The sequence below is a fragment of the Salvelinus alpinus genome, chromosome 28 (genome assembly GCF_045679555.1).
Source record: "Salvelinus alpinus chromosome 28, SLU_Salpinus.1, whole genome shotgun sequence".
Classification (NCBI taxonomy): Eukaryota; Metazoa; Chordata; class Actinopteri; order Salmoniformes; family Salmonidae; genus Salvelinus; species Salvelinus alpinus.
In genome coordinates, this window is record NC_092113.1 from 1,923,747 (window position 1) to 1,940,961 (window position 17,215).

Genomic DNA, 17,215 nt, shown 5'->3' on the forward strand with positions numbered 1-17,215 from the left:
ATTCACAGTACACCTCCAATTGGCTCAAATGATGTCAATTAGCCTATCAGAAGCTTCTAAAGCATTGACAAAATTTTCTGGAATTTTCCAAGCTGTTTAAAGGCACAGTCAACTTAGTGTATGTAAACTTCTGGCCCACTGGAATTGTGATACAGTGAATTATTAGTGAAATAATCTCTCTGTAAACAATTGTTGGAAAAATTACTTGTCATGCACAAAGTAGATGTCCTAACCGACTTTCCAAAACTATAGTTTGTTAACAAGTAATTTGTGGAGTGGTTGAAAAACAAGTTTTAATGACTCCAACCTAGGTGTTTGTAATCTCCTGACTTCAACTGTATGTGCTCATCTTCATTATCATTGCACATAATGGATATTATCTTTGATTGACTGTGACTGATAGACAAGCCTCTGTTTTTTCTCTAGAAAGCAGAACTGAACACAAGCCAGCGAGCAAAGCGAGAGACCTTCCCTCCCCCCGAATCCCCCCACCCCATAATATGTTGCCTAGGCAGATCAGAGGAGTGTGTTGATGACTAACCACTCGGTACAGTGAGAGTGTGTTACGTCAACAACAAAAAACACTCCCTCCAGGTCTCTCCCTCTCTCTCCACTCAGCCTCCATACAGTGGTGATGTAAGTAGTGCACTGCCTGCCTTCCTCAGGCCAGGCCAGGGGCTAGCAGCTACACCAGCTTTACCTAGTCCCTTAGAGGAATCAGCAGCGTCCATTTTAGAGAGAGATAAACAACACACCACAGTACCTCATGCACTCTGACTCACTCACCGGCTCTCCCTCAAAGCACAGAGAGGGAGACTAGTTAAGTCATTGTCCTTTCATAGCTTTAGTTATCTCATTTGTCTTTGTGTGTGTTTTGTAAGAGGTTCTGAGAAGCTGTTTTAGGTATCTGTTAGATTACAAGTATTGGATGTTTCACAGGGTTGTGGTGAGGGAATTATGTTTTGGATTCATGTGGACAGATCATGTTTGAGTCTGGTCTGTGGCATGTGATGGGGTGGGACTGATTCTATTGGAACTGAATTCGCTACAGTAAACCCATGATCTTGTTTTCCATATAAACCAATTTACTGTAAGGGCCTCCTGTCCCTTTATCACCCACCCTCCATTCCCTACTTACACTTTTGACTTGTCCTGTTAATAGTAATGTGTCCAGCTGTTTTACTCTCCAGCCAGAGACCCTCTCTTTTCTCCATATCTGATAAATGATCACTTAACTTAGGTCGGTTGTATTCGTTTTTTGTGTTTGGACTGTACATTCGTTTTGAAAACTATAATGGCATAAACATAATGTGCTTTTGACAGTTTTAATAAAGTCTGAGCCAATGTGTGCGTTAGTGTGTGTGTCTCTGTACAATATTCATGTGTAATTGCTTGTAACAAATTGCTTAAAATGTTTTAATATATCTGCCATAGCCCTGATGTATGCCACTGGGAAATCTGAGCCCTCAGCCTGTAGTCTAGAATACTAATTATTCTATCTCTCTATTTCTCTCATGCTCTCTTCACTTTCTCTTTTTCCCTCTCCCTCTCTTGCGCTCTCTCGCACACTCCCCTTTTCCCTCTCTCACTCCCCCCTCTCTCTCGCTCTCCCTCTCTCTCTCTCTCTCCCTCTCTTTCACTCTCCCCTTCTTCTTTCTCTCACAATCTCTGCTAAAAGAAGACTGGTGTCCACTCTAAGAGTCCCAGTGAGGAGCATGTGGTGAGGGCCATGTCTCTGGAGATGGATAAGAGTGTCACTAAGTTGATGTACGACTTCCAGAGGAACTCTACTTCTGACGACGACTCAGGCTGCGCGCTGGAGGAATACGCCTGGGTGCCCCCTGGCCTCAGCCCTGAACAGGTACACTACCCACCTCTCTGTTACCCACTCTTTTGTACCCCTTTTTTCCCCCTTCTCTTACACTGCTGACTACACCCCTCGGTCTCAGCCCTGAACAGGTGCACAACCCAATTCTGACCTCTCTGTTACCTCTTTAACCCAACTACCCACGGTAAACGAGCAGCAGAACTGATGATTAATTAATTTTCAATCCCCTCGATCATGCGCTGAGTGCCACGTGTGGTTTGAGGAGAGAAGAATAGAGGAGAAAAAGACAGAAACCATGACCAAACTGAAGATGAGCTGGAGGATAATCTGTGGAATGCATTGTCTGAAGGACATGAAAATATGAAAGTAATGAAATTATGGTTGTATTTTGTATTTTGGGGGCGGCAGGTAGCCTAGTGGTTAGAGCATTTGGCCAGTAACCGAAAGGTTGCTGGATCGAAACCCACGAGCTGACAAGGTCAAAATATGTTGTTCTGCTCCTGAACAAGGCAGTTAACCCACTGTTCCCGGATAGACCGTCATTGTAAATAAGAATTTGTTCTTAACTGACTTGCCTGGTTAAATAAAGGTTAAAAAAAAAAAAAGATTTCAGTGGTCTTTAATTCTTTGTTACTTTTATATATATATTTTTTTTTTTATTAAATTAAAACTGCATTGTTGGTTAAGGGCTTGTAAGTAAGCATTTCACTGTAAGGTCTACACCTGTTGTATTTGGCGGTGTGACAAATAGCATTTGATTAGATTTGATTGAAAATACTCAGCTTAGATCATTTTTAATTATAACATGTATTCTAAATGTACACCAGTCAGGTTTCAGACCTGGTCATAGCACCATCTATGCTACTTATTTGGACCTGTCTAAAGCATTCAACACAGTAGAACACTCATTACTTATTCAGAGGCTTTCATCAATTGGTCTGAACCAGGCAACATGTAGATGGTTTGAAAAAAAATGTAAGGACAGAACACATAACAAAGGGTGTCCCACAGGGATCGGTTCTTGGTACGGTTCTTTTCACTATTTACATGAAAGGGGAAAGGGGGATACCTAGTCAGTTGTACAACTGAATGCCTTCAACTGAAATGTGTCTTCCGCATTTAACCCCTCTGAATCAGAGAGGTGTGGTGGGCTGTCTTAATCGACATCAACGTCTTCGGCGCCCGGGGAACAGTGGGTTAACTGCCTTGTTAAGGGGCAGAAAAACAGATCTTTACCTTGTCAACTTGGGGATTCGATCCAGCAACCTTTCAAACAATATTGGTTTACTGTATCTGTAATAATTCAAACTTTCATCTGTCTGCAGATGACACTGTGGTGTATGCTATTGCCCCCACAGCTGACCAGGCTCTGTCAGAGCTTCAATTATTGTAATTGTCTCAAATCCCTTCCTGTTGAACGTGGAACCAGGGAGAGCTTGGTTTGTTGTTTTGGATAGTTTGTTGTTTTGAAAGTGTATTGGAAAGCTTCTTAGTAGCTGGATAACTTTTGAGTTTGGATCATGTGATGCAGTTAGCATCAGTAGCTGGGACTGCTACTCTCTGTCCAATGATCCTGCCGACCAAGGCCGGGTCTGAGGACCTATTTGGCATAGCATGATAGGCTAGCTAGCTGCCTGTCATGCTAGCAGCCTGTGACTGGAGCCCGTGACTGCAGCCCACAACGCGGTTAGCCATTGTGGCTGGGACCGCGGATTGACCGGGTTTGTGGCTGTCTAGATCCCTGCTATTTGTTGTTGTTTTCAATCTTCCTTGTGACCTGCCCTGTCTGGAACTGCGAGGAGTACATGGGTTATAGCTACCATGACAAATACCAAAGCCGGGGGGAGTACCGTTGAGGACAGTGGTGTTTCTCTATCACAGTTGAAGGATCTTTTAAAAAAACACAAAGAGTTCTATAAGCAGAAAATAGCTTCAACTGTTTTGTCCAAATACTGGTGGATTCAACTAATAAAAGAATGGACGACCTGACCAGAGAGGTCCAGGATCTGAAGAACAGTTTGCAGTTCTCCCAGGGTCAGCTCAATGAGTTGAAACAGGAAAACGGCAAGATGACAGCAATCTGTAAGTCATTGAGAGAGGACATCAGTTCTGTGTGTGAATCCATGATAAATAACAATGATGGAGGAATCAAATCTCAAGCGACAATCAAGGCGCAACAACAAGGTTGTGGACGGAATTGCAGAATCTCCACATGAGACCTGAACGTAGTCCGAGGACAAAGTGAGGGAAATCATCTCTGAGAAATTGAAGATGGACCACAGGAAGATTGAGGTGGAGCGCGCCCATAGGGCTGGAAAACCCACCACCGGCCCAGGTGATAGACCCAGGCCGATAGTGGTAAAGTTCCTGAGGTTCAAGGACAAGGTAGCTGTTCTGGTAATAGCCAAGAACTTGAGTGGAACATATATCATCCTCAACAAGGACTATCGTGAAGCTGTGCACCAAAAGAGGAAATAACTTATCCCTGCCATGAAAGCTGCCAGAACACGTGGGGACATTACTTACATCCACTATGACAGGCTCATTGTCCACTCTCCCTCCCAGAAGCCTGGAAGGGATGAGAGCCAAGCCTATGGGTTCGTAGCTTCAAACCCGCAGCACACACACACACACACACCAATTGATTAATGGACTGCTGAATGTATATATTTTTCTATTACTTTTCCATATTATCTCTATCTCTGATAAGCTACCCAAGGAAAGGGCTGAAAAATAGCCCATATTAATATATGTAGCCTTAGAAATAAGGTTCATGAAATCAATAACTTGCTAACATCAGATAACATTCATATATTAGCCATTTCTGAGAGTCACTTAGATAATTCATTTGATGATACAGCAGTAGCAATACAAGGATATAACATCTATAGAAGAGACCGACATGCTTATGGGGGAGGTGCTGCTGTGTAAATTCAGAGCCATATCCCTGTAATGAAGATCGTATTACTATTATTATTATTCTTATTGAATTGTTGTGGTTGCAGGTTCACTTGGCACATGTAAAGCCTTTTCTTTTGGGGTGTCGCTATAGGCCACCAAGTGCTTACAGTCAGTATCTAGATAATATGTGTGACATGCTTGATGAATGAATGAATGAAAATCGCCAGTTGGCAACCTTACATCAAATTGTATTTGTCACCGCCGAATAGAACAGGTACCTTACAGTGAAATGCTTACTTACAAGCCCTTTAAACCAGCAATGCAGTTCTAAGAAAAAAAGTGTTTAGAAAGAATTTACTAAAATAAACTGAAGTCAAACCTTTTTTTAAAGTAAAGTATAGGTAGAGGTAAAGTTACTATGCATGGATAATAAACAGAGATTAGCAGCAGCGTAAAAATGGGGGTGGGGGAGCAATGCAAATAGTCCAGGTAGCCATTAGATTAGCTGTTCAGCAGTCTTATGGTTTGGGGGTAGAAGCTGTTAAGAAGTCTTTTGGACCTATACTTGGCGCTCCAGTACCGCTTGCCGTGCGGTAGAAGAGAGATCAGTCTATGACTAGGGTGAATGGAGTGTTTGCTCGCACACGCTTTTTCAGTTCTGCCCACACATTTTCTATAGGATTGAGGTCAGGGCTTTGTGATGGCCACTCCAATACCTTGACTTTGTTGTCCTTACGCCATTTTGCCAAAACGTTGGAAGTATGCTTGGGGTCATTGTCCATTTGGAAGACCCATTTGCTGTAAGGGGTGCGTAACTGGTGGCAGGGAAGTCAGACGCAGGAGAGCAGAACTAGGTAATAGCCGGAACAGTTTAATGGCAAAACCAAAGGCATCAGAAATAACAACACATGGGTACAAAACCCGTCGCGCACCAGTCAACATGTGCACAAGCACTTACAACAAACAAACACGCACAAAGACATGGGGGAAACAGAGGGCTAAATACACAACACATAATGAGGGAAATGAAACCAGGTGTGTGGGAAAACAAGACAACACAAATGGAAAATGAAAAATGGATCAGCGTTGGCTAAAAGACCGGCGACGTCGACCGCCGAACACCACCCGAACAAGGAGAGGCATCGACTTCGGCAGAAGTTGTGACAGTACCCCCCCCTTGACACGCGGCTCCAGCAGCGCGCCGACACCGGCCTCGGGGACGAGGCACAGGGCGATCCGGAAGGAGACGGTGGAACTCCTGCAGCTTTGAAGGGTCCATAATGTCCTCCACCGGAACCCAGCATCTCTCCTCCGGACCATACCCCTCCCAGTCCACGAGGTACTGAAGGCCCCTAGCCCGACGTCTCGAATCCAGTATGGAACAAACGGAGTACGCTGGGGCCCCCTCGATGTCCAGAGGGGGCGGAGGAACCTCCCGCAAATCAGACTCCTGGAGCGGGTCAGCCACCACCGGCCTGAGGAGAGACACATGGAACGAGGGGTTAATGCGGTAATCGGGGGGAAGCTGTAACCTATAACATACCTCGTTCACTCTCCTCAGGACTTTAAATGGCTCCACAAACCGCGGACCCAGCTTCCGGCAGGGCAGGCGGAAAGGCAGGTTTCGGGTCGAGAGCCAGACCCGGTCCCCCGGTACGAACACCGAGGCCTCACTGCAGTAACGGTCGCGCTGAAGGTGAACATGGGCGGCGTCCCATGTTTCCTCTGCGTGCCTGAACCAGTCATCCACTGCAGGAGCCTCGATCTGACTCTGATGCCAAAGAGCCAGGACAGGCTGATACCCCAATACACACTGGATAGAGGAAAGGTTAGTGGAGGAGTAGCGGAGCGAGTTCTGGGCCATCTCTAACCAGGGCATGAACGCTGCCCACTCCCCCGGCCGGTCCTGGCAATAGAACCTCAGAAACCTACCACATCCTGGTTCACTCTCTCCACCTGCCCGTTACTCTCGGGGTGAAAACCCAAGGTAAGGCTGACCGGAGACCCCCAAACGTTCCATGAACGCCCTTTAGACCCTCGACGTGAACTGGGGACCCCGATCAGACACTATATCCTCAGGCACCCCGTAGTGCCGGAAGACGTGTGGAAACAAGGCCTCCGCAGTCTGTAGGGCCATAGGGAGACCGGGCAAAGGGAGGAAACGACAGGACTTAAATAAATGATCCACAACGATCAGGATCATGGTATTACCCTGTGAGGGAGGAAGATCGGTCAGGAAATCTACCGACAGGTGCGACCACGGCCGTTGTAGAATGGATAAAGGTTGTAACTTACCTCTGGGCAGGTGCCTAGGAGCCTTGCACTGGACGCACACCAAGCAGGAGGATACATATACCCTCACGTCCTTAGCCAAAGTGGGCCACCAGTACTTCCCACTAAAACAGGGCACCGTCCGACCGATACCAGGATGACCAGAGGAGGGTGACCAGAGGAGGGTGACGTGTGGGCCCAACAGATCAGCCGGTCGCGGACAGCAGACGGAACGTACAGACGCCCCGCTGGACACTGGAGGGGAGCGGGCTCTGTACATAATGCCTGCTCAATGTCCGCGTCCAGCTCCCACACGACCGGCGCTACCAGGCAGGAGGCCGAGAGTATGGGAGTATGATCCATGAGCCGCTCCTCTGTGTAATACAGCCGGGACAGTGCGTCTGCCTTCACATTTTGGGAACCTGGTCTGTAGGACAGGGTTAAACACAAAACAGATAAAAAACGTGGCTCACCTTGCCTGACGACGATTCAGTCTCCTTGCTGCCCGGATGTACTCCAGGTTGCGGTGGTTAGTCCAGATGAGAAAAGGGTGTTTAGCCCCCTCAAGCCAGTGTCTCCACGCCTTCAAGGCTTTCACCACAGCAAACAACTCCCGGTCCCCCACATCATAGTTCCGCTCCGCCGGGCTGAGCTTCTTCGAGAGGTAAGCACAGGGGCGGAGCTTCGGTGGCGTGCCCGAGCGCCGAGCGTATCCCAGCCTCGGACACGTCCACCTCCACGATGAACGCCAAAGAAGGATCCGGATGGGCTAGCATGGGAGCCGAGGTAAACACAGCCCTTAGGTGAGCAAAAGCCCTGTCCGCCTCAGCTGACCACTGCAAACGTACAGGACCCCCCTTCAGCAGTGAGGTAATGGGAGCTGCCACCTGGTCAAAACCCCGGATAAATCTCCGGTAGCAATTGGCAAACCCTAAAAACCGCCGCACCTCCTTTATCGTGGTGGGAGTCGGCCAATTGCGCATGGCTGAAATGTGGTCACTCTCCATCTCCACCCCTGATGTGGAAATGCGGTACCCTAGGAAGGAGACGGACTGCTGGAAGAACAGGCATTTCTCAGCCTTAATGTACAGGTCATGCTCCAACAATCGTCCAAGCACCCTGCGCACCAGGGACACATGCTCGGCGCGTGTAGCAAAGTATATCAGAATGTCATCAATATACACCACTGCCCGTGCAGGTGCCTGAAAATCTCGTCTACAAATGCTTGGAAAACTGATGGAGCATTCATCAACGCGTACGGCATGACGAGGTACTCATAATGCCCTGAGGTGGTACTGAACGCTGCCTTCCACTCGTCTCTGTGCCAGATACGCACCAGGTTGTACGCGCTCCTGAGATCTAGTTTCGTGAAGAAGCGCGCCCCGTTCATTGACTCAATCACCGTGGCGATGAGAGGTAGCAGGTAACTGTACCTCACCGTGATTTGATTTAGACCTCGATAGTCAATACACGAGCGCAGACCTCCCTCCTTCTTCTTCACAAAAAAGAAAATCGAGGAGAAGGGTGAGGTGGATGACCGAATGTACCCCTGACGCAGGGATTCGGAGACATATGTTTCCATAGCCACCGTCTCCGCCTGTGACAGGGGATACACGTGACTCCTGGGAAGTGCAGCGTCTACCAGGAGATTTATCGCACAATCGCCCTGTCGATGGGGTGGTAATTGAGTCGCCTTCTTCTTACAGAAGGCGAGAGCCAAATTGGCATATTCAGGGGGAATGCGCACGGTGGAGATCTGGTCTTTACTTTCCACCGTAGTAGCACCAACGGAAACCCCTAAACACCTCCCCGACCACTCTCGTGACCACCCCGTGAGAGCCCTCCGTTGCCACGAAACAGTGGGATCATGACATACTAACCAGGTTAGGCCTAGCACCATGGGAAACGCAAGAGAATCAATAAAGAAGAGACAGATTCTCTCCTTATGACCTTCTTGCGTCACCATGCCCAGGGGCGCGGTGACCTCCCTAATCAACCCGGACCCTAATGGTCGACTGTCTAGGGCGTGAACTGGGAAGGGCATATCCACTGGAACAATGGGGATCCCTAATCTATGGGCAAATGATCTGTCAATGAAATTCACAGCTGCACCTAAATCGATAAGCGCCTTATGCTGGGAATGTGGGGAAAACTCAGGAAAAGTAACGTTCAAAAACATGTGGGCAACAGAGAGCTCTGGGTGAGCATGGTGCCGGCTCACCTGGGGTGACGCGGGAGTGCCCTGCCTGCTACCTCGACTGCCAGAGGAACCTCCTCAGCACCGACCAGCAGTGTGCCCTCTGCGGCCACAGATAGTGCCTGAAACGGAACCGGTCTCCCTAAGCGCAGCACCTCATGGGCGTCGGAGCGGTGGGCGTCGGAGCGGTGGTACTGGGGGATGGAACCGACAGACCCTGATCTGGACGTCCGCGGGTAGCCAGCAGGTTATCCAACTGAATGGACAGGTCCACCACCTGATCAAAAGTGAGGGTGGTGTCCCTGCAGGCCAACTCCCGACGGACGTCCTCGTGCAAACTGCAACGATAGTGGTCGATCTGGGGCCTGTCGTTCCATCCCACGCCAGCGGCCAGGGTCCGGAAGTCCAGAGCGAACTCCTGGGCGCTCCTCGTCCCCTGCCTTAGATGTATAAGACGTTCGCCGCTCTACCCTCATGGTGGTCGAAGACTGCCCGGAATTGGCGGGTGAAATCTTTGAAGTGGTCCAGCGCCGCATCTCCTTCCTCCCACACGGCGTTGGCCCACTCCAGGGCTCTCCCTGAGAGGCATGAGACGACGGTGGACACCCTCTCTCGGTCCAAAAACGCTGGGTGGACGGTTGCTAGGTAGAGCTCCTGCTGTAATAGGAAGCCCTGACATTGTGCAACCGTCCCATCATACTCCCTAGGGAGGTTCAGACGAATCCCACTGGGACCGGGTGAAAGAGGGGCGAGTAGTGGAGGCCTTGTTTGCTCTGGCGGAGACGCTGGAGGACCTCCCTTTCTCTCCCAGCGATCCATATTCTTTATGACGCGATCCATGGTGGCGCCGAGCTGATGAAGCATCACCGCTTGCTCCTGGATGCGCTCCTCGACCCCAATAACAGGGGTACCTGCTCCTGCTGACTCCATGACGATTGGGGTGCGTGATTGTGTCAGGCGGTGGGTGTAGCTGGTGCATGAAGTCAGGCGCAGGAGAGCAGAGATAAGTGAACAACGCACTTTAATAAAGGCAAATGCACAAAGTAACAAACCCAATGTGCGAACAAAATAACGGTTGTCACTAAACACGGGTAAAACAGCACCCGGGAATAAACCAGCCGGAAACGTACCGACCTAACAATAAACAATTGTGCACAAAGACATGGGGGAAACAGAGGGCTAAATACACAACACATAATGAGGGAAATGAAACCAGGTGTGTGGGAAAACAAGACAACACAAATGGAAAATGAAAAATGGATCAGCGATGGCTAGAAGACCGGCGACGTCGACCGCCAAACACCGCCTGAACAAGGAGAGGCATCGACTTTGACAGAAGTCGTGACAAGTATATCATGAGTAAGTATATAATTTGTATCTACTGAACAAAAATATAAATGTTTTAAGCAACAATTTCAAAGATTTTACTGAGTTACCGTTCATAGGAAATCAGTCTATTAAAGTAAATTCATTAGGCCCTAATTTATGGATTTCACATGACTGGGAATACAGAAATGCATATATTGTTCACAGATGCCTTAAAAAAAGGAAGGAATCAGAAAATCAGTCAGTATCTCCTTCACATAGAGTTTTTCAGACTGTTGATTGTGGCCTGTGGAATATTGTCCCACTCCTCTTCAATGGCTGTGCAAAGTTGCTGGATGTTGACGGGAACTGGAACATGCAGTTGCACACGTCAATCCACAGCATCCCAAACATGCTCAATGGGTGAGAATGCAGGCCATGGACGAACTGGGACATTTACAGCTTGCAGGAATTGTGTACAGATCCTTGCGACATGGGGCCGTGCAATATCATACTGAAACATGAGGTGATGGCGGCGGATAAATGGCACGACAATGGGCCTCAGGATATCGTCAAGGTATCTCTGTGCATTCAAAATGCAGTTGTGTTTGTTGTCCGAAGCTTATGCCTGCCCATACCATAACCCCACCGCCAACATGGGGCACTCTGTTCACAATGTTGACATTGCCCACACAATGCCATACTGCCACGCTGTCTACCATCTGCCAGGAAAGGTTGAAACCGGGATTCATCCATGTAGAGCACACTTCTCCAGCATGCCAGTTGCCATCGAAGGTGAGTATTTGCACACTAAAGTTGTTTAGGACGCCAAACTGCAGTCAGGTCAAGACCCTGGTGAGGATGACGAGCATGCAGATGAGCTTCCCTGAGATGGTTTCTGACAGTTTGTGCAAAAGTTCTTGGGTTGTGAAAACCCACAGTTTCATCAGTTTTCCAGGTGGCTGGTCTCAGACAATCCCGAAGGTAAAGAAGTTGGATGTGGAGGTCCTGGGCTGGCGTGGTTACACATGGTATGCAGTTTTGAGGCTGGTTGAACGTGGTACCAAATTCTCTGGCAACAGCTCTGGTGGACATTCCTGCAGTCAGCATGCCAATCTGTGGCATTGTGTTGTGTGACAAAACTGCACATTTTAGAGTGGCCTTTTATTGTCCACAGCTTCAATTCTGTTGTTTTTGTCGCACCCTGACCTTAGAGAGCTTTTTATGTCTCTATTTTCGTTTGGTCAGGGTGTGATTTGGGTGGGCATTCTATGTTCTTTTTCTATGTTTTTGTATTTCTTTGTTTTGGCCGGGTATGGTTCTCAATCAGGGACAGCTGTCTATCGTTGTCTCTGATTGGGAACCATACTTAAGTAGCTTTTTCCCACATGGTTTTTGTGGGTAGTTATTTTCTGTTTAGTGTTTTGCACCTGACAGGACTGTTTCGGTTTCGGTTATTCTCTTTGTTATTTTGTTATAGTGTTCAGTTTCAATAAAAAGCATGAACACTTACCACGCTGCGCTTTGGTCCGATTCCTCTTCTTCAGACGACGAAAACCGTTACAGTTTCTCTATGAACTATTGTAATTCTGGGAGTGAAATAGAAATTAAAATCTATAACCAGGAATAATAAAACTGAGAAACAGAATTTGGAAAAATATAAAACAGAATTTGGGGGAAAAATCATAGATTTTATAGGGCCCCGCTTACAGTTGTTTATGAACCATTATTTTACCAGGTATATTGACAGAAACATAGTACACTACTTTCTCTTGTAAACTAAAGACCCGGGGTGGAGAGGAGAAGAGAAGGACGTACCTATTTGAAAGCTGGAAAAAATTACTAGCTCGTAACATTTTTTTAAGTAGCTCTCATTCTAGGAACGGTTGGAGACCCTTGCTCTAGGGCAATTCAGGTGGATGTTAGAGGGCGGAAGAATGTGTTTTGTTTTTCATGTTTTGTGTTTGCTTCCCATGTATTGTGTAATTGATGTGTACAGTATATACTGTAGCTATGTATAGTGTAAATGTTGTTTATTGATGTGTTCATGCAGGGCTCATATGCAAAAGAGGCCGTGGTCTCAGCATGAATCCCTGGTTAAATAATGGTTCACTCAAATAATTTCATTTTCTGCTGTTTGTTGCATTGCAATGTTTTTATTCGATCAGGAACAAAATTGGAACAAACTAAAGCGTAAACTTCCTGCACAGAGAGAAAATAGCACAGACATAAGCATTCCTTGTGCTTTCCATGAACGGGAGCTGTCCAGATGATGGAGAAATTAGTTCTGTGTTTGTTCTCAGGTCAATCAGGCTGAAGTTAAAACTCCTGTCTCCACAGTAAAGTGCTGTACCTCCCGCCCTTGCTCGCTCGCTCCCTCGCTCGCTCCCGGGGCTCTATTAATAGACGACAGGCATTGCTGATGATAGTTATTTTCTCTAGTCAGCCATCTTGACAGGATGCTGATGGAAGCTGTGGCCTTTCTCTGAACCGACAGGAGATTAATGAAATCAAGACAACTTAGTTTGGCGTTTACTGTTGCCTAAGTGATTGTTTTCTACAGGATTGGAGAGCCTTAGTGTTTTGGTGCAATGCTAGCCCACATGAAAAATACTATAGTATTCTATGGTATAAATACTGTAGTATTGCTATATTTATATACTATAGTATTCACTGTAGGGTTATTTCAGACTCTACTGTAGTATTTACAGTGTTTTTGCGGATATGACTAGTATACTGTAGTATTTACTGCCGTGTTTTGGGGGACATTAGTGTATTAAACTGTTGTATTTACTGCAGTGTTTTTGCAGACGTGACTGTATTATACTGTTGTATTTACTATACTGTTTTTGTTTTATTATGTTTGTCATAGAAGTTTGGTCTTTCACATTGAGGAAACCTACTGGATAATTGCTAAAAGAGCACATTTTCCATAACCTGTAAGTAGGTAGGACTGGCGTCTAAACGGATAGTTCAGAGCTTCTGCTCTACTTCTTCGATAGGGTTTAACGGCGATTGGCATCCAACGTTAATGTCACGCCCTGACCATAGAGAGCCTTTTTATTCTCAATGTTGGTTAGGTCAGGGTGTGACTAGGCTGGGTAATCTAGGTTGTTTTTTTCTATGTTGGCCTAGTATGGTTCCCAATCAGAAGCAGCTGTTTATCGTTGTCTCTGATTGGGGATCATATTTAGGCAGCCATTTCCCCACTGTGTTTTGTGGGATCTTGTTTTTGTGTTGTTGCCTGTGAGCACTCCTGAACGTCACGTTTCGGTTATTCTTTATTGTTTTTTTGTGCGTTTCATTAAATAAATATGTGGAACCCAGATCACGCTGCGCTTTGGTCCGAGTATGCTTCCAACGACGATCGTGACAGTTAATGGTGCATTATTATTAATGGAATCAAAAAATATAATTTAAAAAAACATTGCGGGAAAGGGGGAAAATGACATCATACCAAATATCGAAAATTGACATGTCAACAAACAAAACCCATCCCACTTCTTCAATCACAGTCCATTCCAAAATGCATCCCTAACACAGGCTCGGGGACCTGTGAGGGAAGAACATTCACCAACAGGATTTCTTGCAAGGCCTCAGCTGTGAAATTTCAGCTGCATTCACAATGATTCCAATTTTCTCTTCTACGCTTGTGCTGTACAGTTTATGACCAATGTAATAAATAGCCAAATGTCCACCTTTTTAACATGTAACATTTTATGAGAAACCTTCACTTGTGGTGGTGGCTCGACAACCTTTGTTTCTTGCTTGCCACTCGTTCCTTCCGTTCTTCTAACCGCCTCCAGATAGGGAACAAGCTGGACACCCCTTACTCTTGCCACCTCGATCACCTTCACCCTAACAGGGCACTCCAGGAATTTAGGGGGCGTGTTCGCCACCACAATTGCAGCATTTCACTTAATCTGGGCATACTATACTCTTCCCGTCTGCACACACTTGACAGATGACAAAATCTTCTGCATTTATGACACTGAAGGGGCTTGTGCACAAAAGCTCTTACAGGATATCTCATGAATCCTATCTTTATATGAGAAGGGATAAATTCTTCATCAAAGAACAGTAGTATGGATGAAGGGATTTTTATTTCTCCATCCACCTCTCAGATCAGTCAACGGGCACCAACTACTCCATCTACAGAATGTCTCCAGTTACAGTATCCTCTGCCTTTTCACATGCGCCACCCCAGAAATGACACCCTTGACAGGCGCCTTGCTTTGAGAATCCATACAGGAAACACTCTACTCTGATATCTTTATGAGACGTATGACCCGCTTCCTCTGCTACGCAGACACACACAAAAGAAATCTAAATAACACCACTTCTTGTGACTCTCAACACTTTCCTCCAACACATTCCAGATTTTCCTCGAGACGTTAAATGGATTTCCCAGGTAGCATTGGTCCAATACCCTCACTCCTATTAAAAAACGAGTCTAGGGGGTTTGCTAGCTTCCACCGCAACAACTACATCTCTTGTTGACCTTCTTCTTCGCCTCTGTACCCTACTCGTTCTCACTCGCTTTGCTATTATCTTCACCCGACTGCCTAGCAGTTTCAAACAAAACTTCACTTTCCACTATCTTGTCAATCCATATCGAGGGCTCCTCTATTACCTGTAGGGAACATAACATATGGTCTATACTTGGCATGTAGGTTTCTCACTCATGGGAGGCACAAATTGGGATATGGGGAAGGGAATGGGTGAGGTATATGCAAACTGAATACTGTAGTATTACTATATGTTTTTTTAAATGTTGTTTGTTTTGCAGACACTGTAGTGTGGAAATACTGTAGTAGTTACACAGTGTTTTTTGGAGATAATACTGTATTATTTACTAAAGTATTCAACAGTATACTACAAAATGCTATAGTAAGGACTACACATAATAAGGGGATAGTACAGCATGTAGTATAGTATTCTATAGTATACTTCACAGTTCTATATTAAGCACTACATGATCGATGGACACTACAGTGTGTAGTATAGTATACTATACTATACTACATAATTATATAGTAAGCACTACACGATCGAGGGATACTACAGAGTGTAGTATAGTATTTTAAAGTATACTACAACATTATATAGTAAGTACTACACATGATCGAGGGATACTACAGTGTGGAGTAGGGTATTCTACATTATAAATTGGGAAGTTCGATTGGCTAACAGCCATGGTATACCACGGGTATGACAAATACATTGGTAATCAGTTTATACTAGCAATAAGGCACCACGGAGGTTTGTGGTATATGGCCAATATACTACGGCGATGCGAAGTGCCTAAGAACAGCCCTTAGCTGTGGTATGTTGTCCATATACCACACTCCCTTGTGCCTTATTGCTTAAGTATAATACAGTTTACTACAGAATTATATAGTAAGTACTGAAGAATTCTATGGTAAACTGTAATTTTTTTTCATGTGGGAGGTGTGAGCCACAATATGATTTTAGTTTAGATCTGCTCTGTATGTGTCAAGGATTATGTTGCAAATCATTATAATAATACGATCAGATCATTGTGTTCTTGGAGAATAATTACCTGAAGCGTTTCCCCTCCATTTCATCAAGTGACTTTAGCTAAACAAGTTTAACTGAATGCCTGTAATTACTTTGATTGTCGCCTACAGTAAAGTCATAGATACCATAGATACAGTACCAGCCAAATGTTTGGACACACCTACTCATTCTTTATTTTTTGTATTTTCTACATTGTAGAATAATAGTGAAGACATCAAAACTATGGAATAACACATATGGAATGTAAAAACCAAAAAACTATTAAACAAATCAAAATATATTTTAGATTTTAGATTCTTCAAAGTAGCCACCCTTTCGCTTGATGACAGCTTTGCACACGCTTGACATACTCTCAACCAGGTAGTCACCTGGAATGCAGTTCAGTTAACATGTGTGCCTTGTTATATGTTAATTTGTTGAATGTCTTTCCTTCTTAATGCATTTGAGCCAATCAGTTGTGTTGTGGCAAGGTAGGGGTGGTATACAGAAGATAGCCCTTTTTGGTAAAAGACCAAGTCCAAGAACAGCTCAAAAAAACAAAGAGAAATGACATTGCATCATTACTTTAAGACCTGAAGATCAGTCATTGCGGAAAATGTCAAAAACGTTGAAAGTTTCTTCAAGTTCAGTCACAAAAACCATCAAGTGCTATGATGAAACTGGCTCTCATGAGGACCGCCACAGGAAAGGAAGACCCAGAGTTGCCTTGCTGCAGAGGATAAGTTCATTAGAGTTATCAACCTCAGGGACTCCCGAGTGGCGCAGTAGTTCTAAAAGTGCTACTACGGTCCCGAGTTCATATCCCAGGCTGTGCCACAACCGGCTGTGTTTGGGAGTCCCATAGGACTCAGAAATTGCAGCCCAAATAAATGCTTCACAAAGATTACGAAACAGACACATATCAACATAAATTGTTCAGAGAAGTCTGTGTGAATCAGGCCTTCATGGTTGAATTGCTGCAAAGAAACCACTACTAATGGATACCAATAAGAAGAAGAGACTTGCTTGGGCAAAGAAACACGAGCAATGAACATTAAACTGGTGGAAATCTGGAAGTCCAAATTTTAGATTTTTGGTTCCAACCGCCGTGTCTTCGTGAGACGCAGAGAAGGAGAACCAGTGGGCCTCCTGAGTGGTGCAGTGGTCTAAGGCACTGCTTCGCAGTGCTAGCT

At 45.7% G+C, this 17,215-nt stretch overlaps 1 protein-coding gene across 2 annotated transcripts in view; it reads left to right on the forward strand.

Annotated features, from left to right (window-relative positions):
* LOC139556923 (prickle-like protein 2) overlaps window positions 1–17,215 on the forward strand; it is a 117,308-nt gene that overhangs the window by 82,007 nt on the left and 18,086 nt on the right. The window contains exon 2 of one of the 2 annotated variants that reach the window (XM_071371071.1): window positions 1,679–1,861. In XM_071371071.1, coding sequence (XP_071227172.1) covers window positions 1,730–1,861 — 132 coding nt within the window. In that variant the 5' untranslated portion in view covers window positions 1,679–1,729. The remainder of the gene's footprint in view (window positions 1–1,678; window positions 1,862–17,215) is intronic. The other variant, XM_071371072.1, reaches the window with a different exon arrangement.